Source organism: Tupaia chinensis, unplaced genomic scaffold (genome assembly GCF_000334495.1).
Source record: "Tupaia chinensis unplaced genomic scaffold, TupChi_1.0 Scaffold000001_1, whole genome shotgun sequence".
Classification (NCBI taxonomy): domain Eukaryota; kingdom Metazoa; phylum Chordata; class Mammalia; order Scandentia; family Tupaiidae; genus Tupaia; species Tupaia belangeri.
Window position 1 is genome coordinate 665788 of NW_006159427.1, and position 23592 is coordinate 689379.

General features: G+C 41.7%; 1 protein-coding gene across 3 annotated transcripts in view; it reads left to right on the forward strand.

Annotated features, from left to right (window-relative positions):
- The window catches only part of ARMC3 (armadillo repeat containing 3), a 115707-nt gene that overhangs the window by 82244 nt on the left and 9871 nt on the right, over positions 1-23592 (forward strand). For all 3 annotated transcript variants that reach the window (XM_006139717.2, XM_027767713.1, XM_006139712.1), the window contains exons 14-16: positions 2656-2756; positions 3639-3740; positions 4335-4442. In XM_006139717.2, the coding sequence (XP_006139779.1) occupies positions 2656-2756; positions 3639-3740; positions 4335-4442 (311 nt within the window). The remainder of the gene's footprint in view (positions 1-2655; positions 2757-3638; positions 3741-4334; positions 4443-23592) is intronic.

Below are 23592 nucleotides of genomic sequence, written 5' to 3' on the forward strand. Positions count from 1 at the left end.
GCAATCAAAGAGTTATCTGTCAAAGCAATTTGCTTCTTATTGATTTCGCCATAACCACGTTTGTAGATCAATTAATTTACTGGCTTCAGGTTTGGGTACCCCCATGCAATTTATGGTTCCATAATTCTCAGCATGTTAATTGAGGTCTTGTTGAGCTCAGCAAAGTTGCCATTGAAGATCTGGCGAAGGCGAAGAAGCTGCAACACCTTTCAAACCTTTGGCCTCACTCCACTGGTACCTCTGATCCTGATGGCAAATGCCAATTTGGGTTCTGCAAGTACGTGGAAGTTGCCAGCTTTTCTTGCCATCCTGGCCATGCGAATTTCAGTTCTGTACATCTGTCTATATTCCTTATGATAGTGCTGAGCTTTTTCACAAATAAACCACCTCCTTGCCTTTCGAAGCATCTTTTGAGCCAATTTTTTTTCTCAGATGCTTGACTTCAGCTCCGCAAAATTCCTTCGCTTTTTCTCAAGGGTTTCTGGCACAGCAGGAACCTTTTTCCTGGTGGCTTCTGCCACCGCAGGAGCCTTTTTCTAGGTTTCTGCCGCAGCAGGAACCTTCTTTTTCTTCTCTTGAATGCCCTCCATGATTCCAGCCAGAAAAGAGCTGCCATAGATGAATTCTGACAAAATGTATTTGGTCATGAATTTTATAAAACTTTAATGAGACAATATCCCTTATAAAGGAGAATTCTCTGACTCATTCATTTGATAGGATTAACTTTCCGTTATTGTCAGCTTTGAATATGTCCGTGAACTAAGGAAACCAAAATCTCAGCTCCCATGTACCAGTGGACAGACGCAGATAATGAACAACAAACATGACAAATCGATTGCATCTGGTGATAGGGATGATAACGGCTCTGGGAGGAAAAGAGCAGACGCCAACCAAGGAGCCTTTCCAGTGCTGGGGAAGACTGGGCTAGGGGTTGCCATTTTAGAAATGGTGGTAGAGTGGGCCACTCCGAGAGGCAAGTATCTGAGCCTGCAGGAGGTGGAGGACTTAGCCATGGGGATACCTGGGGAAGAGCTTTCTCAGCTGAGGAAATAATCATTTCAAAACCATATGCTATCAACACTCTTGGCGTGTTTGAGAACAGCAGGAGGGCCAGTGTAACTAGAACTGAGTGAACGAACTGGGAGAAGCTCAGAGAGTGAGGCAGAGAGGTGCAGGGAGGCCAGATCGCGGGAGTTCTGTAGACCATTGGGAGGCCGTGGCCCTACGAGATGAGGTGGAATCTGTGGCAGGGTCCTGGACAGAAGAACAAGGGCTAGGTCTTACATTAAAAGTCTCATGGGGACCAGCAGATGGCATAGTGGTTACATTGTTGGACTCCCACATGACCAATCACAGTTCGATTCCCAGACCTGGTGCCTTGAAATTCATGCCAGGCACATGCGTGTGCATGCCCAAGATCCCAGGAGGAGAACCAAGGAGAAGGTATTGCAGCATGGTCACGCCCCCAAGGGGTGATTTCTCACTCCCCCTACCCCTCTTTCTCTCTCTCTCTCTCTCTCTCTCCGTCTCTCTCCCTCCCTCCCTCTCCTGTGAGGGCATGTGTCTTAAAGAAAACAAAACAAAACTAAACTAAACCTCTAAAAGAAAAAGTCTCCTGGACGAGAAAGAGATCAAACTATAACTTGACTGAGAGAAGATCTCAGAAGTTGATCTGGTCTAGCCCTCTTCTAGGAGGCTGATAAAACTACCATTCTAGGGCTTGAACTAGCCTGGTTTTATTGTGCGTGTGTGGGTGTTTAATTGCCAGAGGGTGTGTGAACATACCAGAGTGAGACAGGGAAAGAAAGGAAGCACTCTCCCGTATGGTCACACTACAATCCCTTTTGCTCCATTTCTCCATCCTGTTGGGATTTGGGGTATGCACACACACACTGCCAGGCATGTTTTTCAAGCTGCCGGGGCCTGGATGCAAACCCAGCTGGCCACATGGGGTCCAGTTCTCTTAACCACTAGGGTTACAAGGCTGGCCTTTGTCTATTTCTAGATCATCTACACAACACTTCAGTGATCTGTTTCAGTATTCAGTTACTCTTACAGACCATAAATTCTCCTTTAACTATCCAGATGAATTTTCAAACTTAAATACTTTTAGGATCCAACATGATAATTATGGTATGAAGCAGCTAAGTATAAAACCGGTAAGAGTGTACAAAACTGTATATGTCCTGCCCAACTCAAAAATGTCCACAGGCTTCGGTTTCCTGTTTCTGATTCTATTTATTCATATGCATGTTTGTGGGTGCAAAATTAGACACCTCAAACAGTTGGTAACGTATTATATCCATATTTATTTTTAAAAATATCCAGGGACCAGCAGATGGTGTAATGAGTACATCGCTGGACTCCCACATAGTCAGACATGGTTTGAGTCCTGGACCTGGCGACTTGAAACTCACACCAGGCACACGTGTGTGCATACCCAAGATCCCGAGAGGAGAATAGAGAAGGGATTGCAGTGCGGTCATCCCCTCTGAGGGGTGATTTCTCACTTTCTCTCTCTGTCTCTCCAGTGAACCCACGTGCCCTATAGCAAAAATCTCTCTCTCTCTCTTGCTCTCTCTCTCTCTACATATATATATATATATATGTAATCCATACAGATGTTATTTTTTTGGTCTTTAAATTATTTTACAGATAAATCCTGGCACCAAACTTTTGCCTTTGAAGGAGCTCTGCTTTCAAGAACCAAGTGATCTACGTGCTGTAATCTTAGTGAACAGTAAATCTTCTGATTTGTGAGTCTTTGGGGGTAGGAGGGTGCAGGGAACCACATAATAATTTTGCTTGAGTACATAAAGATTGCCAGTATAGTTTCTTTCTTTTCCCCTGCAACAACACCACCATGAAAATGAGCACTGGTCTGAAAACTCATAGCCTGACGTGGACTAACCATCACCATGAATCCAACATGTTCTCCATGCTTTTCCATGACTCCAGATTACCTGTTAATTTCAAGTGTATTTCTGAAGTCAGGGCGTCTCATCCGTGGAGTAATAGAAAAAGTATACGTAAGATCACACCCAGGCGATTTATGTTTCCAAGTCTCCAGAACTATATGCTGGAGTGTAACTACCACCCTCACCCAGTGGTTTTCTTTGAAATAAGACATGGAAGAGCTGAAAATGAAAGCTTTATTATTCATCTTTAAATGCTTTTTTATATATGTATATAGTACTTATATGATACTATTTATGGGACTATTTCCTGTTGTAACTGATGAAAAACTGTATAACCTCTTTCTTGTCTTCTCTTAACCTCTCCTTTATGCTCTTGTTTTATTTTTTAAAGATTTATTTTAATTGTACTTATTTATTTATTTATTTTTAATTTGACCAGAGAGAGAGAGACACGGAGAGAGAGAGAAAGAGAGTGAGAAAGCAAGCTGCCAGGTCTGGGACTCTAACCGTGGTAGGCCGTGTGGGAGTTTAGCGCCTTAACCACCACGCCACCTGCTGGTCCTCTTTTGTGCTTTTAAAATAGCATGTCACTGTTAAAACTCAGTTCCACAAACAATTTTCAGAAAAAAAAAACAAAAAAAAACTATTTTGTGGGAAAAAGCCAATAATAACAAATAAATTTTCAAACTTACACAAAATTTCAAATGTGTACAATTTTAGTTCTCCACCTCCATCCATGGAAGATAAATCATCAGATGTTGGTTATGGACGAAGTATTTCCTCTTCATCTTCTTTAAGAAGAGCCAGTAAAGAAAAGACCGGGTAAGACAACGTTTTATCTCAGGGCCGGCAGGTGGCGCTGGACTCCCGAATGGCCAACCACGGTTCAAGTCCTGGACTTGGAGGACTTGCTTTCTCACTCTTCCTCTATTTCTTTCCCTCTTCCTCTCTCTGGTCAAATTTAAAAATAATGATAATAAATAAAAGTAAATAAATGTTTTTTAAAAGAAAATATTTTATCTCTACTTAAAGAACCGCCCTCTTCATTTGGGGATTAAATAAAGTTTTAGATTCTAGATATTGACAACTTAAATTCCTGTTCCTTTTATGGTAATGTAATTGTGTAATCGCTTTTTGAAACTGCTGCAGGAAAGATCCCCGGAAAAGATCTTTCTGTCACATTCTGTCTGCGGTAGGCCTGCGGGTCTGATCCACATGACTTAGCGAGTCCGAGATTTCCTGTCTCGTTTCCTTAGCTGTCAATGGAATGATGCCTGGTCCCTTGTGAAAGGAATCAAATCATAAAATGGAAATGAAAATGCCCAATAACTGTAAAATGCCGTGCAAATGTAAACGATTATTTTCCGTATAATTGACATTGGTTGTGGCTTTTTCAAATGACAAGAAAAAAAATAGTTTTCGTTTTAGTGCTGGATTTGGATCTCCCACAGAAGAGAAATCAGAACCTGCTTCTGGGCGGAATACTGTGCTCAGCAAAAGTGCCACTAAAGAAAAAGGACCCAGGTAGGAAACGTGTCCGGGAGTTCCCTGACGGTAGTTGCGCTGCGTTTCGGTGAAAGGGAGGGGTAGCTGCTAAATAGGCAGTTTTCCTCAGGAAATCCGTATGTCAAAGAAGGCGAGACTGATAAAAGGTAATTCAAAATTTTATTTTGGTGTCTCATTGTCTCTTTAAAATTTGCCCAGAGAAGCTCAGCTAGCTGCGGTGGCACCTCTGCCGGGACTCTGTGCTCTGCAGGCTGGGACCACTCAGGAGGCCTGGTTTGAGTCCCAGGCAAGCCTAAAGGCTTGGTGCAGTGGTGTGTATTTGTAATACCAGTGATCTGGGGAGACTGAGGCAGAAGGAGTGTGACTTGGCAACACCTTATCTTAAACAAAAATAGAAAAAAGAAAAAAAGAAAAAATTTTTCTTTTGACCTAGAGAGAATTTCTCTCCTAACTCTGAATGAGAACTCAGATCACTTTGATGCCTTGTGGGAATTATCAAGTCCTACGGTTACTTTAACTTAAAATAGATGACAGAAACATCAGTCTCAGGACCAGCAGTTGGCGTAATGGTTATGTCGCTGGACTCCCACGTATCCAACCACCGTTCGAGTCCCGGACCTGGTGGCTTAAACTCACACCGGGCACGTGTGCATGCGTGCCCAGGATCCCAAGAAGATAACAGAGGAGAAGGGATTGTGACATGGCCATCCCCCCTGGGGGGTGATTTCTCACTTTCTGTCTCTCTGTCTCTCTCTGTCTTTCTGGCGAACACACGTGCCCTATAGCAAAAATCTCTCCCAAAAAATAAAAAATAAATTAACAAAATAAACACAAAACAAAAGCACCAGCGTCACATCAGTTATTTTTAAGTCCAACCCTGGGTGATCAACTTGAAAGGAAGTTTCCTGTCTCCCCACACTGTGGCAAAGCAGGTAGTGGACCTGGGAACCACACACGGCAGGCTTTGTCCCTGCTCCTTTCCCCGTCTTTTGCCTTTCGCTTCAGCCCCTGCCCCCATGCTGCTCGGGGACTCTCCCAAGCTCCAGGGCAGAAGTAACAGGAAGGATAAGACGAGGAAGGACGGGGCTCCTGCTCGGTTGGAACGATGATGCTGTGCTCTCCTTTCATGCCTGGCATATTTAAAATGTACTTTCTTCTGCCTGTTTATAAATTTCTATTTTTTCTAATTATTTAATTTATTGTTATTAATTATTATTTCATTTGACCAGAGAGAGAGAAAGTGAGAAAGCAAGCCACCAGGTCTGGGACTTGAACCATGGTTAGCCATGTGGGAGTCCAGTGCCTTAACCACCATGCCACCTGCTGAATGGCCCCCTGTTTACATATTTTTTAAACATATTTCTTATTCTGCGAGAACTGGGTATCCTGGATTCTTCAAAAATAAATGCTCTGGACTTCCTGCCACGTGCCATGACCCTTAGTTTATTGTAGATTGAAGCCCAGAAGAGCCATGGGGTAGTGGAGGCATTTGCATGTCCTCCGAACACCTGCCTCCTGTAATGTCTGAGCCCTCAGGTCTCCCGAGGAGTAGGCCTTGGCTCACTGTCCTCGAACCTCTGTGTTCTGTCTCGACTTTGTTTTCTGTTGTTGGTCTCTTGCTGATTATTCCGATCACTGCTTCTGATCTCCTGTTCCAGTTCTGCCAGCTTTTGCCCTTTCCAGCCCTTCCCTGCTCTGCCCTGCCCTTTGGCCTCCCCAAGTTTCTCCTCTACTGGACTGAAAGATCCTTAAGGACAGGAGCATGTTCTTATTTAAATCATTTCTTTTCATTTCTGGTATTTAGAACAATGTTTGATCAGCATACATAGGCGTTTTTGTTTACTCTGGAGAATAGAAAGCTTAACTTTGGTTGGAAAAGGTTATTTTTGACAAGTTTCACACCCAAAACCTGGGTATCTTGAGCAAACATGTTACCTGCTTTGCTTGAGTTATTTCATCAATAAAATGGAAATAAAAATAGTATCCCCCAGGACCAGCAGATGGCGTAATGGTTATGTCACTGGACTCCTACGTAGTCGAACATGGTTTGGGTCTCAGACCCAGTGGCTTGAAATTCATGCTGGGCACGTGTGTGTGCATGCCCAAAATCCTGAGTGGAGAATGGAGGAGAAGGGATTGCTGCGTGGCCATCTGCCCTTGGGATTGATTTATCCCTTTCTGTCTCTCTGGCAAGAACACATGCTCTATAGCAAAAATCTCTCTTAAAAAAAAAGTACCTCCCTCCTAGCATAGTTACAAGGATGAAATAAGTTACTGTATGCGGGAACCAGCAGTTAGCGTAATGGCTATGTCGCTGGACTCCCACGTGGTCGACCGCGGTTCGTGTCCCGGACCTGGTGGCTTAAAACTCACGCCGGGCGCGTGTGCGTGCGTGCCCAAGATCCCGAGAGGAGAATGGAGGAGAAGGGATTGCGGCGTGACCATCCCCCCTGGGGGGTGATTTCTCGCTTTCTGTCTCTATGTCTCTCTCTGTCTGTCTGACGAGCGCACGCGCCCTACAGTGAAAATCTCTCAAAACAAACAAACAAACAAACAAAAAAATAAGTTACTGTATGCAAAACGCTTTGAGCAGTGTCTGGCATGTTGTAAGCTATCAACGAATGTTATTTATTATCATTATCATTATTCTTATTATTATTACAAAAATCCAGATACCCTTGCAAGGGTGTAAAGGACTCTCCCAGAATCCACTGCCCGGGTGCAGCCTGTTCTCAAGGGCACAGCAGCTGGGAACACGGGTGGTAACTGGATGGTCTCTCTCACCTCTTTCTCTCTTCACATGGTTGGTATCTGTAAGGGAGGAGGAGCCTCAAATCTGAGAGAGCTTGTGTACAAAGTTTACAAGAACACACCTCAAGGTCCAGTAGAGGAAGACAAAAGTTACTTACACAGGAAAGGATGCTCCACTAACAGCGAGGCAAAGGACGGTCCACGCCACCGCGTGCATGGGCTCACGTCACGCGCCCTAAGATCGAAGCGGCCGTCCAGCAGCTGTAAGATCAGCACAGACGCCCCGTCTCCGAGGCAGGGGTCTGGTTTGAGCAGGACAAGGAAATGTCAGGTTATTGATTAGCAGGGTGTCCCAGAGCTTGTACCTTAATTTAACGCCTCCCATCTTGGAATGCTGACACGGGAGAGGGCCACGAGCCGATTCCACGAGCTAGCGGGATGGCCAGGAGTGTTCTCAGATTCCAGCCGCCCGTCAGCTGAGTCTCTGGGGGACAGGGCGAAGGGGGAGTGGGGAGGAGAGCTCGGTGTGTGGAGCCTACCCTCGGCGTCTTACAAGTGCTTTGTCACTGTCCTTGCTTCCTTTTTGTCAACACCTTATCTCTAACTGCAGCTTATATGTGACTTTATTCTACCATGGGAACACATCCAGCCCTAATTCAAACCAACCTTTCTGTTCTAAAGCCCAACAAGAATCAAGTACAGTCTCTGTCCCTGTTTCACAACCAGTCAAAGCCCGGGCTAGCTTTGAGGCAGGCAGGTCCCTTTAATTTTTTTTAAGAACTATTTATTTAGTTTTATTTATAATGGTGATGATGATTTAATTTGCTATAGGGCACACCACCAGAGAGAGAGACAGAGAGAGAGAAAGGGAAACTGAGAAAGCAAGCCACCAGGTCCTGGGCTCAAACCATGGTCAACCACGTGGGAGTCCAACACCAGCGACACCTGCTGGCCCCAGCGTGTCTGTAATTCATCTAGCCATGTTCCTGGGGAGCACTGGGCCCTCTCTCCCTTGATAAGGTGACTGGTGAGCGAGCGCAGGGCCCAAGCGTACACCTGGTCCCTCCATTAGAGCCCCCACCCTCATCCTTACCCAGACCTCCAGCCTGCACAGCGGCTTTCATCTTCGATTCTTCTACTATTCTTAGCTTTTGATCAGTGTCTTTTTGTTTTGTTTTGTTTACGGCTTTGCTTTGTTCTTAATACTAAATCTTTTGGGCAATCCTGGGTTAGAAGTTATTTTGTATACTTGTGAATATCAAAGAGCTGATCTTCCGACAGCCATGGTTTGTTTTATTGTGATATTTGACATTAATATTTTTTTCGGTAACATATGAACCACTCACCTCTTCATCTCTTTTGATCTCTGTCACTTTGTTCTCTAGATAAATCCTTCCTATTTTGCTATCCCCTCATCCTTCTTTTTTTTTTTTTTTTAAGAATGATTTATTTTATTTTACTCATTATTATTATTATTTAATTTAACCGGGGTGGGGGAATGAGAAAGCGAGTCACCAGATCCAGGACTCAAACCACAGTTGTTCACCTGGGAGTCCAGCAACTTAACCACCATGCCACCTGCCGGCCCCTATCTCCTCAACCTTTGCAATACCTTAAATATTGATATAGTCCAGATTTTTTTATCCACTCCATAGTTTTAGCTACCACTCTAATTTCTATGCATCTTAGACCCCTCTTCTGAGTCCAGATCTGAATAGCCAGCAGCCTACAGGAGTTCTCTACCCTGCGCTCTCTAGACTTCTCAAGTTCAGTGTGTTCTCAGCTGAGCCCATCCTTTTCCCAACTCCCAGACTTCCTCCTCTGTTTCCTACACTGACTAATGCTAACTGTATTGCTGTCAAGTTGCAAAGGCCTAGGGATCACCTTACATTCCTTCTTCTCAGTTATCCCCAACATTGAATGAATCTCGCAGTCCTATCTAGCTACGTCTTAGTTACTCTTAAAGGGATGCCCTCCCTCATTTTCTCTTTAACGTCCCTAGTCCAGGCCTCTAGCCGATACCTCAGTCACAGTTGTGTCCTTATTACAGGACCCCTCTGTCTTTGGGAGAGCCGTCTGTAAATCTCTCCTCCACACTACCCCCCAGAGATACCATTTAGAAATGAAAATCTCATCATGTTATTCTGCCTAAAAAGAGTGATTCCAGATCAGCTTCCAGATGAAGTCCAAACTTAGGCCCTGGCACACCCTGGGATAGCATTTCCTTCTTGCGTGCATGGCGAATTCCTATTCTTTCTTTTTTAGGATGCCTTCTCTGATTAAAAGGTTACACATTTTTTGGTGTCAAATCCTTTGTGAACTCAGGTTTTTCAGCTGTATTTATTTACTTACATTTTCTTCCAGCTTTAATAAGGTATAATTTACAAATAAAAATTACACGTATTTATAGTATACAACCTGAATTTTTAAAAAAGGATTACTTATTTTAATTTTATGTATTCATTTATTTATTTTAATTTGACCAGAGAGAAACACAATCTGAGAGAGAGGGCAGGTGAGAAAGCAAGCCACCCAATCTGGGATTTGAACCATGGTCCACCATGTGGGAGTGTCCACCACCTTAACCACCACACCACCTGCTGGCCCCACAACCTGATGTTTTGATATAGGGATCTATTGTGAAATGTTTACCACAATCATGGGCTAATGAACATATCTTTCAGCCCACAGAGGTACTTTTTTTTGCTTTATTTTGTGGTAAGAGCATTCAAGATCTACTTTCTTAGCAAATTTCAAGTGGACACTACAGTATTATTAAATATAATATAATAATAACACTGTGTGGCACAGATCTCCAGAATTTATTCATCCTGCATAACTGGAACTCCTTCGTGCATTGATTCTGTCACTTCTCCATAACCTGAACTGATTGGTGTGGATTTATTTATTTGTCTTTTTTTACTAAGCAATCAGCCACTTGACATCTGGGACCATGTCCCCTTTTCATCTTTATATTCATAGGGCCTAGAGTACTTCAGGCACTGGAACGGAATATGTACTGATTGAATATTCACATATTACTTTAATTATTGAATGCTGTTTGCTGAAAGGAATGGATGTTCGACTCCCTTACTGTATGCCCAGGGAGAATGAGTTTCCACACGTGAGGACATCGTTCCTTCTTCATACTGTGGCCATTCTCCTTTTTGTCTTTTCTCTGCATAGTCTCGCAGCTCTTCCTCCACCTGAAAATCAACCCTGATACGCTCCCAACATCCAAGAGTATTGTTGGCCTAAAGGTAAACACAGACTTTGGATGTAGGCAAGACTGACTCTGGATTTTATTAACTGTAAAATGCAAGTGACGAATCCTCCATCGGGAGCTGCTGTAAGAGCGGGTGAGAGGGTGTGTATGAGGGGCCCGCACCCTTGCCTGGTGTATTTCAGTGCTCAGTGGATGTCGTTCCCTCTCCCCTTCCTAGCCCTTGGTCTGTTGGGAAGTAGATCGGTCATGACCCTGTTGTCCTGTCGTATGTCTTTTGGTCAATTTTTCTTGTCTATGACTACTGAAACTCTGGACTCCTGGGAATAAACTATATTCATCTACTTACCTAATAATGCCACTGAGAATGTTTTATGTTAACAAAATGAGTAAGAGATACAAACAAAGAATAATAATCTAGACCCTCAAAGAGTCTGAATTTTGGAAAAGGAGAGGAAGGAAGAGCTGGAAACAGTTAAGACTGAGTATGTGTGAAGTGGTCACAGGAGATAACAGGGATTTCTCTGTTTCCTGAAGGCTGTTATTACCGTATATAAACTGAAGTCCTATCACCTTAAGCAAAAGACTCACTGTCTTAGTGGCCGCCATATTACTTTTGGTTTTGAAAGTTCATTTGTACTTCCCTCATGATTTTTTTTTTATACATGCAGTTAAAAGTTTATTGTTTTTCTGTCTCCTATTTTATATCCTCCTTCCAGTCTGCTCATTTTGGGGGAAGATTTTAGATATTTACAACATATGCTTTAATATTTCTCCTACTCAGACAATCTTGATCCCCATAACAAAGACTTCCTAACACATTTTTGTTCCGAAAATAACTCCTCAGAAGGTCAGCTGGTAATGCAGTGACAATGTCATGCTCTGCAATGCTGGAGCCCGTGGGAAGGTCACAGGCTTAGACCCTGAGCCCTCCCCGTGCGCGCCAGGCATGTGCATGTTCACCTGTGGTCTGGGCTGGCCGGGCTGGGGCTGGATGGCAGCACGAAGACCATGCAGGTGTGCCTGACTCTATTCTCTCTTTCTCTCTGTCATAGAAGAAATAAACTTCAAAACTATATAATTTCCCACAAGTCCTCTTTTTACCACTAACCTAGGTGTTTCTGTTTCGTTCCTAAAATCTTAACTACAAAAGTCTGTCAGAATCAAGTGTCTGAGTCACCTTTAAGAACCTTCTCACCTTTTGTCCTGAATTTTTTCATTCATGCAATAAATACGCGAATACTTACAAATGCCTGGGATTGTCCAGCACTGGAGATGTGGCAGTGAGCCAAAATTCTGCCTTTATGGAACTCACCTCCTGTTGCAAAAGAAGACAAACAAAACAAACTACACACACATGTGTACACACATATACACATGCATTTGCACATGCACACATATACACCTGTATACACACATGTGCAAATGTATACACTTCACTCATGCACACACGTGTACACACGTGTACATACATATATGTACACATGCACATGCCTGTACGTGTGCATACACATATGCACACACACGCACAATCCACACAGAATAAACTGTACCTTTACTTTGAATAATGCCCTCTTCCTGTTCTTGTTGAACAGATGAGATGGAACAAGACACCTGATTGGAATACATTTCTTCCATTTATGCTCATGTGGAACTTATCGAATGCTGTCTGGTATCGTGACTCTTTTCCACATACCAAGATCTTCCTGTTTAAATCAAAACCCAAGTGGGCTGGGTTCGTGACTTGCATTTCTTTCATCAGCTTTGTCCTATAATTTATATATTTAAATAGTCAGTGGTATCAAAAAGGAACAAGTGATTAAACTTTGAAAATGTCAGTCCATTATTCGGAGGCAGCCAAAGACCCTTTCTTCGTACCTGTCCCCCCAGCCACCCACCTGTGGATGTAAGAAAATATCCAAGTTTTGAACGCTACCTCAGAAAAGAGGTAGTTTTGTTAAAGTCTCTGCAGAGAAAGTAAAATTTCTGCTCTCTCTAATCATAAATAGATATTCTTTGTGAGTATTAATTTTACAGGAGCTAATCTTGTAATTTCCAAGTGTTTGCTTCCGTATTCATTTAGAAATGAAATTCATTTAAGTATTGAAGTTGTTATTAATGCAACTTGGCAGCCTTCATGGGAAAGAAATCCAAAAGGAATGCTTCTATTTATAGCAGCAGGAAACTATGGTTCAGGAGCACCAGTAAATTATCTCTTTTTAATCACTCGGTAAGATTGCCTTTCCCTGGAGAGAGGCAGACCAGATATTGTCTCCCACATGCCAAATGACTTTCTTTCTACTTTAGGCAGCTCTACTTCTGTTTTGCAGATGGAACTGAGTTATCACAGGAACAGTCCCTTTTTTTTTTTTAAAGGGAGAGACTTTTGCTATAGGGCACATGTGCTCGCTGGAGAGACAGAGAGGGACAAAAAGGGAGACATCACCCCCCAGGGGGGATAGCCATGCTGCAATCCCTTCTCCTCTATTCTCCTCTAGGAATTTTGGGCAAATCCCTTCTCTTCCATTCTCCTCTCAGGATCTTGGGCACGCACGCACACGCGCCCGGCGTGAGTTTTAAGCCACCGGGTCCGGGACGCGAACTGTGGTCGACTACGTGGGAGTCCAGCGACATAGCCATTACGCTAACTGCTGATTCCCCACCCAATGTGAGTTTTAAGCCACCAGGTCTGAGATTCAAACCACAGTCAACTACGTGGAAGTCCAGCAATGTAACCATTATGCCACCTGCTGATCCCAGGAGCAGTCTCTTTGAGAATGCCATGTGAACTTTTTATATATTTTTTTTTTTTTTACTCAGCATAATATTGGGTTGTCAAAAAAGTCATGACACATTTTTGCATAGCAAAACACATATGACTTTTCCGACAACTCAGTACCTTCGAGATTCTTCCAAACTGTCTTGTGTATTTCGTTTCAGTCCTAAATTTCATTGTATGGATATACCACAGAACATACACTCACCAGTTACAGCACATTTCAGTAGTTTTCAGTTTCTGGTGATTATGAATACAACTGCTACAAACGTTCATGTACAGGTTTTTGTGTGAAGGTAGATCAGGAAGAAAGAAGAAATAACAACAAAAGACCCTATATTGGTACACATAATAGACTATTCATTTCCCTCATGAGTTTTATAAGTTATTTTTTGGTGATTGAAATAAAAATTATAACAACATCTGATACTCAAGACAATGATATTTAAAAGCGGAAGAGGGCCAGCCCTGTAGCATATCGCTGTGTGGAGGAGCTGGATCCCATAAGGCTAACCATGATTCGAGTACCAGCCCCGGTAACTTGAAAACCGTGAAACACGTGTGCCCAGGATCCGAAGGGAAGGAGAAATGGAGGAAAGGGGGTTGTAGTGTGACCAGGCCTGAGTGGGGGGAGCTTTATTTCTCTCTCTCTCTCTCTCTGGAGCACTCACACTCGTGATATTAAAATAAGAATAATAGTAAATGAACAAAAACAGGAGAAGGTAAAGGGACCTAAATGGAGGTGAGGTTTCCAAACATCACTTGAAATGATAAAATGTATGTATCAGTGTACACATAAGCCATGTATGTGAATTGTAATACCCACTGGCCACGGTAAAAACCTATATAAATGGGCCTGCAAGGGGCATGGTGGTTGAGGTGCTGGAGTCCCCCGTGACTGACCACAGTTCAAGTCCTAAGACCTGGTGGCTTGCTTTCTCACCACTTACCCTCTCTCTGGTAGTTACATATGTCCTATAGCAAATAAAAAAATAATAATAATAATAATAAATAAAATTAAACAATTCTAAGATAATTTAAATTAAAAACCTATACAAAGAGCTAAGCTCAAAAACACTATAAATAAATAAAAGATGGAATAATAAGAAAAGTTCAAGTCACTCACAACAAAGCAAGAAAAGAAGGACAGAGGAATATGAACCAATCCAAGGCAGAGATTGACGGAATGGATAAGTTACAATCCAACTCTTTGCCGTTTAGAGAAACGCACTTCAAATTCATTGACAGAGATAGACTGAAAGCAAAAGGATGAATATGATACCTTGTAAATATTAATAAAAACAGTGACTTTTAAAATATAAAATAGACTTCTGAACAAAGACAAGTACTAGAGAGAGACAAGGACGAGCAGCACATAATGATAAAATGAATTCACCTATGAGGAAGACTTAATAACGATGTAATGCGTATGCACCAAACAACAGAGCTTCGAAATATAAAGGGCCTGCAAACAGTTCATGAGAAAATGGAATTAAAGTATAAATTCATTTCTGTGCCAAAAAATTAAAATCCATGCATGGATTTTTCATAATATGTATTTGTCCATGAACTTATTGAAGACTTCTCATAATTAAGGCAAAAACTGATAGAACTGAAAGGAGAAACATATGTATCTACAATAACAATGAGAACTTACCCACTCTCAGTAACTAGCAAAACTTCTAGGCAGAAAATCAGCAAGGATGTAGAAGATTTGAGACATACTAGCAACAAACAGGCTCTAAAGAATATGTATAGAAAATTCCAACAACAGGGGCCAGCAGGTGGCATGGTGGTGAAGGACACTGGACTCCCACATGGCTGACCATGGTTCAATTCCCAGACCTGGCGGCTTGCTTTCTCACTTTCCCCTTCTCTCTCTGTCTCTTTCCGGTCAAATTAAAATAATACTATAATAACAAATGGAATTAAGTAAGTAAATTATTCTTTTTAAAAAATTCCAACAATAGTAGAATTCACATTTTTTAAGTGCCTGCATATTAACAAGATCCTAGGCCATATAACAAACCTTGGCAAACTTAAAATAATTCAAATTATACAGACTATGTTCTCTGACCATAATTGAATTGAACTAGACATTAATATCAGAAATACAGAAAAATCTCTAAATATGTAGAAATGGAATACTTATAAATAATCCATGGGACAAAGAGTACATTTCAAAAGAAATTAAAAGATATATAGAGCTGAAAAAAATATGAAACTATAGCATATAAAAATTTCTCGGACAGGGACCAGCAGTTAGCGTAATGGCTATGTCTTTGGTCTCCCATGTAGTCGACTGCGGTTCGAGTCCTGGACCCAGTGGCTTAAACTCACACCGGACACATGTGTGTACATGCCAAAGATCCCGACAGGAGAATGGAGGAGAAGGGATTGTGGCATGGTCATCCCCCTCTGGGGGTTGATTTCTCACTTTCTGTCTCTCTGTCTCTCTCTGTCTTTCTGGTGAGCACATGCACCCTATAGCAAAAAACTCTCAAAAAACAAACAAACAAAGTATGGTACACACTTAAATGAGGGAAAATGCATTATACTAAATGTTTATGATTAGAAACAAAAACAAGTCTTAAGGCTAGCAGGTGGTGTCATGGTGGCTAAAGCACTGGACTCACATGGCTGACCACAGTTTGAGTCCTGGATCCAACAGCTTAAAAATCATGTGCCCAGGTGCATGTGTGTGTGTACCTGAACTCCCAAGGAGAGACTGGAAGAAAAATGATTGCAGTGTGGTCATCCCCTAGTAGGTGACTTCTCACTTTTGCTCTCTCTGACTCTCTCTCTCTCCTGTGAGTGCACACCCTATGGCAAAAACCTTTAAAAAAATGGAAACCAAAATAGCTGTAGTGCTTTATTATGAATTCTCCTTCCTAAGGATAAAAGGAACCAGCAAAAAGAACAAAACAAGATCAATACAGCAGAAGGAAGGAAATAAGAGATCAATTAAAAACAAACAATTGAAAAAAATTAATGAAATAAAATGGTTCTTTGAAAAAGAATTGATGTCAAAAAACAAAGCATCTATAAAATTCTAGCAAGACTGATAATAAATAAAAGAGAAAAGACATTAATTACAACTATCAAAAATAATTATTACTACAGGGACCAGCAGGTGGTGTAATGGTTACGTCGCTGGGCTCCACATGTTTGACTATGGTTCAAGTCCCAGACTTGGAGACTTGAAACTCACACCAGGCACATGTGTATGCATGCCCAAAATCCCAAGGGGAGAATGGAGAAGAAGGGATTGTGGCATGGCTATTCCCCCCACCCCCCGGGAGTAATTTTTCACTTCCTGTCTCTCTGTCTCTCCAGTGAGTACACACTCCCTATCGCAAAAATCTCTTTACAAAAAAAAAAAAAACAGAAAAAAAAAGAATTATCACTACAAACCCCAAACATGTTAGAGGATAATTTTTTTTTAAAGGAATGCTATAAGTACCTTAGTTTAGCAACCTAAATGAAATGGATGGATTCATCAAAACCTATAAACTACTTAGGGGGGCTGGCAGATGGCATAGCGGTTGAGGGTGTTGGACTCCCGCATGGCTGACTGCAGTTTCAGTCCCAGACCTGGAGGCTTGCTTTCTCACTTGGGGCCAGCAGGCAGTGTGGTGGTTAAGGTGTTGGACTCCCACATGGCTGACTACGGTTTGAGTCCCAGACCTGGCAGCTTGCTTTCTCGCTTTCCCTCTCTCTCTCACTCTGTCCCTCTCTGGTCAAATTAAAATTATATATATTTTTTAATTATATATTTTAAAATTATATATATATATATGAGTTAAATAAAATAATTTAAAAAAATATGTAAACTACTTGAGAGGCCAGCAGATGGCATAGTCGTCAAAAGTGACTGGACTCCCACATAACCAACCACAGTTCAAGCCCTGGATTCAGCAGCGTCATGCCAGTCATGTGTGCTTGAATGCCCAGAATCCTAAGAGAATGGAGGAGAAGGGATTGTGGTGTGGTCATCCCCTCCGGGGGATGATTTCTCACTTTCCCTCTTTCCATCTCTCTCTGCCTCTCTCCAGCAAACGCACTTGCCCTATGACAAAAACAAAAACAAAAATAGACAAAATAAACCTATAAACTACCAAAATGCACCAAAGATAAAATAGATAACCTGAACAATCCTATAACTATTAAATAAATTGAGTTAATAAAAATTTTTTTAAAAAGACTTCTGGCTATAAGGAGCATCTCGAATCGGAGCAAACGTAGTGACCTTTAGACACATGTAGAAATGTGGTATTATGGGCAGTTTATTTGTAAAGCTATGAATGCTACGAACATGTGAATACACTAGCTGCCTGTGTCTGAAACTACAGAGCAGTATAGGTTTAAAGGAAGTCACATGTGTTCATCAGAAATGCCCTCACAAGATTAGGAAAAACTTATTTAAAACTATATGGCGCCAGGTGTGTTTTTATATCTTTAGTGATTAGCATTTGAAAACAACTGGCTTTGTATTTTATTTTAATTTTGTTTTTTAAAAGAATAAACCTGGGAACCAGCAGTTAGCGTAATGGCTATGTCGCTGGACTCCCATGTAGTCGACCGCGGTTCGCGTCCCGGACCCGGTGGCTTAAAACTCATGCCGGGCGCGTGTGCGTGTGTGCCCAAGATCCCGAGAGGAGAATGGATTGCGGCGTGACCATCCCCCCTGGGGGGTGATTTCTCGCTTTCTGTCTCTATGTCTCTGTCTGTCTGTCTGGCAAGCGCACGCGCCCTATAGTGAAAACCTCTAAAAAAAAAAAAAAAGAAGAAGAAACCTGGGACCGGTTTTGGGCTGTGGCTATCTCTATTGGAAAGTCTGGGCCACCCAACCTTATTTTTTTTGTTTAAATTTGTGTGTCCTTGTGTGTTTACTTTTATGTCTATTTTCTAAACCACAGCCCCCTCCCTCCACTCAGGCATGCATTTGTTTAGCTATGCAGGCTACGGCAAGTCCGGACCACCCGATCCCCACTTTTCTTTACTCGTATGTCTTCGTGTGTATATTTTTACATTTATTCTCTAATCCACAACCTCCCCACTCAGGCATGCATTTGTTCAGCTGTGTGGGCCATGGCACTGGCCAAGACAGTTTTACTGGTGAATTTTACCAAACATTGAAAGAATTAGCACCAATTCTACACAATCTTTTTCACAAATTAGAGAAAGATGTGATGTTTCACAACTTACGTTATAAAATTGGCACTATTTTAATGCCAATACTAGATAAAGTCATAAAAAATTATACATCAGTATTTATCATGAACATAGATATAAAAACCTTTCATTAAATTTTTTTTTTTTTGAGAGGTTTTCACTATAGGGCAAGTGCACTCGCCAGACAGACAGAGAGAGACATAGAGACAGAAAGCGAGAAATCACCCCCCAGAGGGATGGTCACGCCGCAATCCCTTCTCCTCCATTCTCCTCTCGGGATCTTGGGCATGCACGCACATGCACCCGGCGTGAGTTCTAAGCCACCAGGTCTGGGACGTGAACCGCGGTCGACTATGTGGGAGTCCAACGACATAGCCATTACGCTAACTGCTGGTTCCCATCATTAAATATTATAAAATCAAATCCAACAATATAAAAAGTACAATTTATCTGAGCAAGAGGGCTTTATCTTAGGAATGCAAGGATAATTCATAATTGAAAATCAATCAATGTAATCAGCAATATTAGCTGTATGAAGAAGAAAAACCACACAGTCCTATTAAGTAGTGCAAAAAAGCACTTGACAGAATTTGACATCTATTCATGATTAAAAAACAGTTGCCGGAAAAAAGAAATATTAGATTATCGGAAAAGTCCTGAGTATTTTTTGTGCAAAAATATATCATAACTTTTTCAATAACCCAAAAGAAGGGAATTTCCATAACCTAATAAAAAGTATCACACACATGCACAAATCTACAGATTTCACAATGATGAAGGATTGCAAAGATCACAAGCAAGGTGGGGATATACTCTGTTTCTACCACTTCTATTCAACATTAAATCGGAAGCTCTCCACATTGCAAAGTGACACAGGTTGGGCTCAATCACAGTAGTATATGCTGCTAAGAGTCTGTGTTCCCTAGGACCACATGGGAGGCCCAGGGATGATTTCCTGTCCAACCTAAAGGGTGGGTATTGTGGGACTCACTTGTAGTCCCAGCTCTTCAGGCTGAGGCAGGAGGATTGTGACATGGCTAGACCCACTTTTTAAAATAAATTAGTTACATAGATTGGAAATTGAGTAATGGAGGGTATCAGGGAGTGGAAAATGTCTATTGCAGACAACATGATTTTCCAAACAGTAACTCCTTAAGAAATCCACATTTAAAAAGCACAGTCTTGGGGCCAGCAGGTGGTGTGGTGGCTAAGGGCGCTGGACTTCCACGTGGCCAACCACAGTTCGAGTCCTGGACCTGGTGATTTGCTTTCTCGCTTTCCATCTCTCTTGCTCTCTCTCATTCTGTATCTCTCTGGTCAAATTAAAATAAATAAATAAAACAAAATAAAATAATTATTAAAAAAATAAAAACAAGATGTTAAAGTACCTTAAAAACAACAACAACAACAACACAGTCCTAAAACTAAGATGAATTTAGCAACATGTCAAAACATAAGGTCAATGAACAAAAATTAGTCATATTTCTATATACTAGCAGAAAAAATTGAAAATGAAAATGTTTATTTTATAGCTCTAAAAAATGAAATACGAAATAAAAAATAAAAGTGAAACATGTATGGGACCAGCAGTTAGCGTAATGGCTATGTCGATGGACTCCCACATAGTCGACCGCAGTTTGCGTCCTGGACTCGGTGGCTTAAAACTCACGCTGGGCGCTTGTGCGTGTGTGCCCAAGATCCTAAGAGGAGAATGGAGGAGAAGGGATTGCAGCGTGGCCATCCCCCCTGGGGGTGATTTCTCGCTTTCTATCTTTCTGTCTCTGTCTTTCTGGCGAGCGCACGCGCCCTATGGCAAAAATCTCTCCAAAAAAAAAAAAAAGAAAAGTGAAACATGTATAGAATTTCTGTATTGAAAACTCATTAATCATCTACAAAGGAAATCAAAGAAGCACTTTAGTAAAGGAAGAGACATGTGAAAATATTCAAACATGCAACATATTAAAAATGTCAGATTCCCCAAGTTGATCTACAGATTTGACACGATTCCATCAAATTTCCAACTGGGGATTTTTTTTTTTTTTTTTGTAGATCTGGAATTTGTATGGGAAGGTAAATAAACTATGATAGCCAGAAGAATTTTGAGAAAGAATAAAGGTGAAAAGGTCACTTCACTTGATTTTAAGATTTACTGTAAAGGTCCACTAACCAAGGTGGTGTGGTATTGGAGAAAGGATAGACACAATGGATGAACAGAATGGAGTCTAGGGCTAGATGTCCCTCTATGGCCAATGAATTGTGTAATACAAAATCTCATGAGGGGAACCAGCAGTTAGCGTAATGGCTATGTTGCTGGACTCCCACGTAGTCGACCGCGGTTCGTGTCCCGGACCCGGTGGCTTAAAACTCACGCCGGGCGCGTGTGCGTGCGTGCCCAAGATCCCGAGAGGAGAATGGAGGAGAAGGGATTGTGGTGTGACCATCCCCCCTGGGGGGTGATTTCTCGCTTTCTGTCTCTATGTCTCTCTCTGTCTGTCTGGCGAGCGCACGCGCCCTACAGTGAAAAAATCTCTCCAAAAAAAAAAAATCTCATGAGGTCATTACAGATTCACATGCTGTTGTAAGACATAGTGTAAATGTATCTCATGCCTCCCAGTTAAAAAGTATAGAAGATTCTAGTACAGTATCACAACTGGAAAATTGACATGGATCCAATCCAGGGATTTTTATGTCGGCCTTCTCCGTGTTGCTTCTATGAGTGAGTGTGTGTATATTTCATTCTATCCAATTTTGTCATGTGTGTGGGTTCTTGTATCTACCTCCCCCCCAGTTAAGATAATACCATGTGGATTCCTCATGACCCAGCACCGTTTGTTGAAAAGGCTCTCCCTCCATTGAATTGCTTTTGCACCTTTGTCAAAAATCAGTTGACTGTATTCGTGAGGGTCTGTTTTAGGTCCTCTGTTCTATTGATCTGTGTGCCTTTTCCTCCACTACTGTTAGCGTGCCTGAATTACTGAAGCTTGAACAACAAGTAAAATGAGTCTTCCTGTAGTATTTTTCTTTATCAAGATTAGCTTGATCCTGTGCCTTTTAGTATACATTTCAGAATAGGATTTTCTTTTCTTTTTTAAGAATTATTTTATTTTAACTTTATTTATTTTAGTTTGACCAGAGAGGAACAGAGTGAGAGAGAAAGAAAGAGAGAGAAAGCAAGCCGCCAGGTCCACATTTGGCCATGTGTGAGTCCAGCACCCTCAACCACCATGCTACCTGCTGGTCCCAGGATTTTCTTTTCTTTTATTCTTTTTGTTGGAAAAGTTTTTGCTATAGGGCACGTGTGCTCGCCAGAAAGACAGAGTGACAGAAAGCGAGAAATCACCCCATCCCCAGAGCGGATGACGACACCACAATCCCTTCTCCTTCATTCTCCTCTCAGGATTCTGGGCACGCACACACACATGCCTGGCCTGAGTTTAACCCACCGGGTCTGGGACTCAAACCATGGTCAACTACATGGAAGCCCAGTAATGGGGCCATTATGTCATCTGCTAGTTTCTTAAGTATTTATTGATTTTTCCCCAGGATTTTCTATATTTTCAGTGTGTCTAGAAAAAACTTTGTTGGAATGTTGATAGAAATAGTATTAAAACTGGAGATCATTGTAAGGAAAACTGACATCTTTTATGTTGCATCTTCAAATCCACAAACACAGTACACTGAATCAATGTGTTTTATGAAGTTTATAACTAAGTATTTCATTTTCTTTAGTGTTATTGTAAGTGCTCTAAAAATGTTTTGGTTTTAATTTGAGTTTCCACAAGTTCATTGCTACTATATAAACAATTAATTTTTGCATGTTTATCTTATATTCTGAGGTTTATCATCTCACTTGTTAGTTCTAGGGATTTTCTACACGGCAGTCATGTATCTGCCTTGGCTTTAGTCTCCAGTAGTTAGACTTTGATATGTCTGAGAGTGGTTTTCTCAGGGTTTCTCTTATTGGCATTCATGGACATTATTGATTATGTAGATTTGTCTTTTAACTTAATTGAGGAAGCCCTTTTGGACCTTACTTATTCAATGTATCTTTTATTTATTTATTTTTTTAAGAGAGATTTTTGCTATAGGGCATGTATATTCGCTGGAGAGACAGAGAGGAAGAAAGCAAGAAATCACCTCCAGGGTGGCGGTAGCCACACCACAGTCCCTTCTCCATTGTTCTCTCAGGACTTCGGGTAGGCACATGCACACACACCAGCGTGAGTTTTAAGCCGCCAGGTCCAGCTCTCGAACTGTGGTCAACTACGTGGGAGTCCGGTGACGTAACCATTACACCACCTGCTGGTCATTATTCAGTGAATCTTATATGTCCTACACCTTTCTCCTCTTCTAGGCCTTTAATGACGCCCATCTTAGCTCTTTCCTACTGTACCACAGTCGCCGAGCGTTCACCAGCTGTTCGTTCGATCTTTTCTCGGTGTGGTTCAGGTCGGACAGTCTTTATTGTTCAGTCTTCAAGCTCACTGTCTCATCTGTTATTTCCATTCTGCTGTTAACTATATTCAGGGAATTTTAAAAATGTTTGGTTATTGTATTTTTCAGTTCCCAAATTCCATTTTTACACCTCTGATTTCCCTCTAAGACTTTCTCACTGTCTGTTCATTTTAAGAAGGTTTGAACTGATGTCTTGGAGCATTTTAAAAGTCTGTGTGAGACAAACTGTGTTACCCAGGTGTTCACGTTTATTAAGTACCTTTTCCCATATGAGTTGAAATTTTTCTGATTCTTTATAGGGTGAGTAATTTTAGACCATAATACTACGTTATAAGTCCTATGAGTCTTACATACATTCTAGGAGTATTCCTTTGTGTGTGTCTTTTAGCAGACAACTGACCCAGTTGGGTTCAGACTTCAAATTCCATCCATTCTTCCGTGGGCTGTCATTTCAATCCAGTTTTCAAAGTTTTTGCAGTGCTATTTGGATCAGTTCTCCTGAATGCCAACCAGGGTCCAGTTTGGGACTTGAGTGGTCATCTATCCCATGGTTAAGTTCTCAGAGTCTGTTTGTGTGCCGTTTAGTGTCAAACCATGCACACGCGCAGCCCAGGATCCGCCCGGAAATGCATAAACCACTGTATGGGGCTTTCCTGAGCTCCTTTCTTTCCATGACTCTCTCTCTGATTTCTCAGGGCTTCTCTTCAAGTTGTCCGACCAGAAAACTTGGTTTACCCTGCTCTGCTGCACACTCAAACCAGTACTTCGCCCACATCTCCAGCCATTCA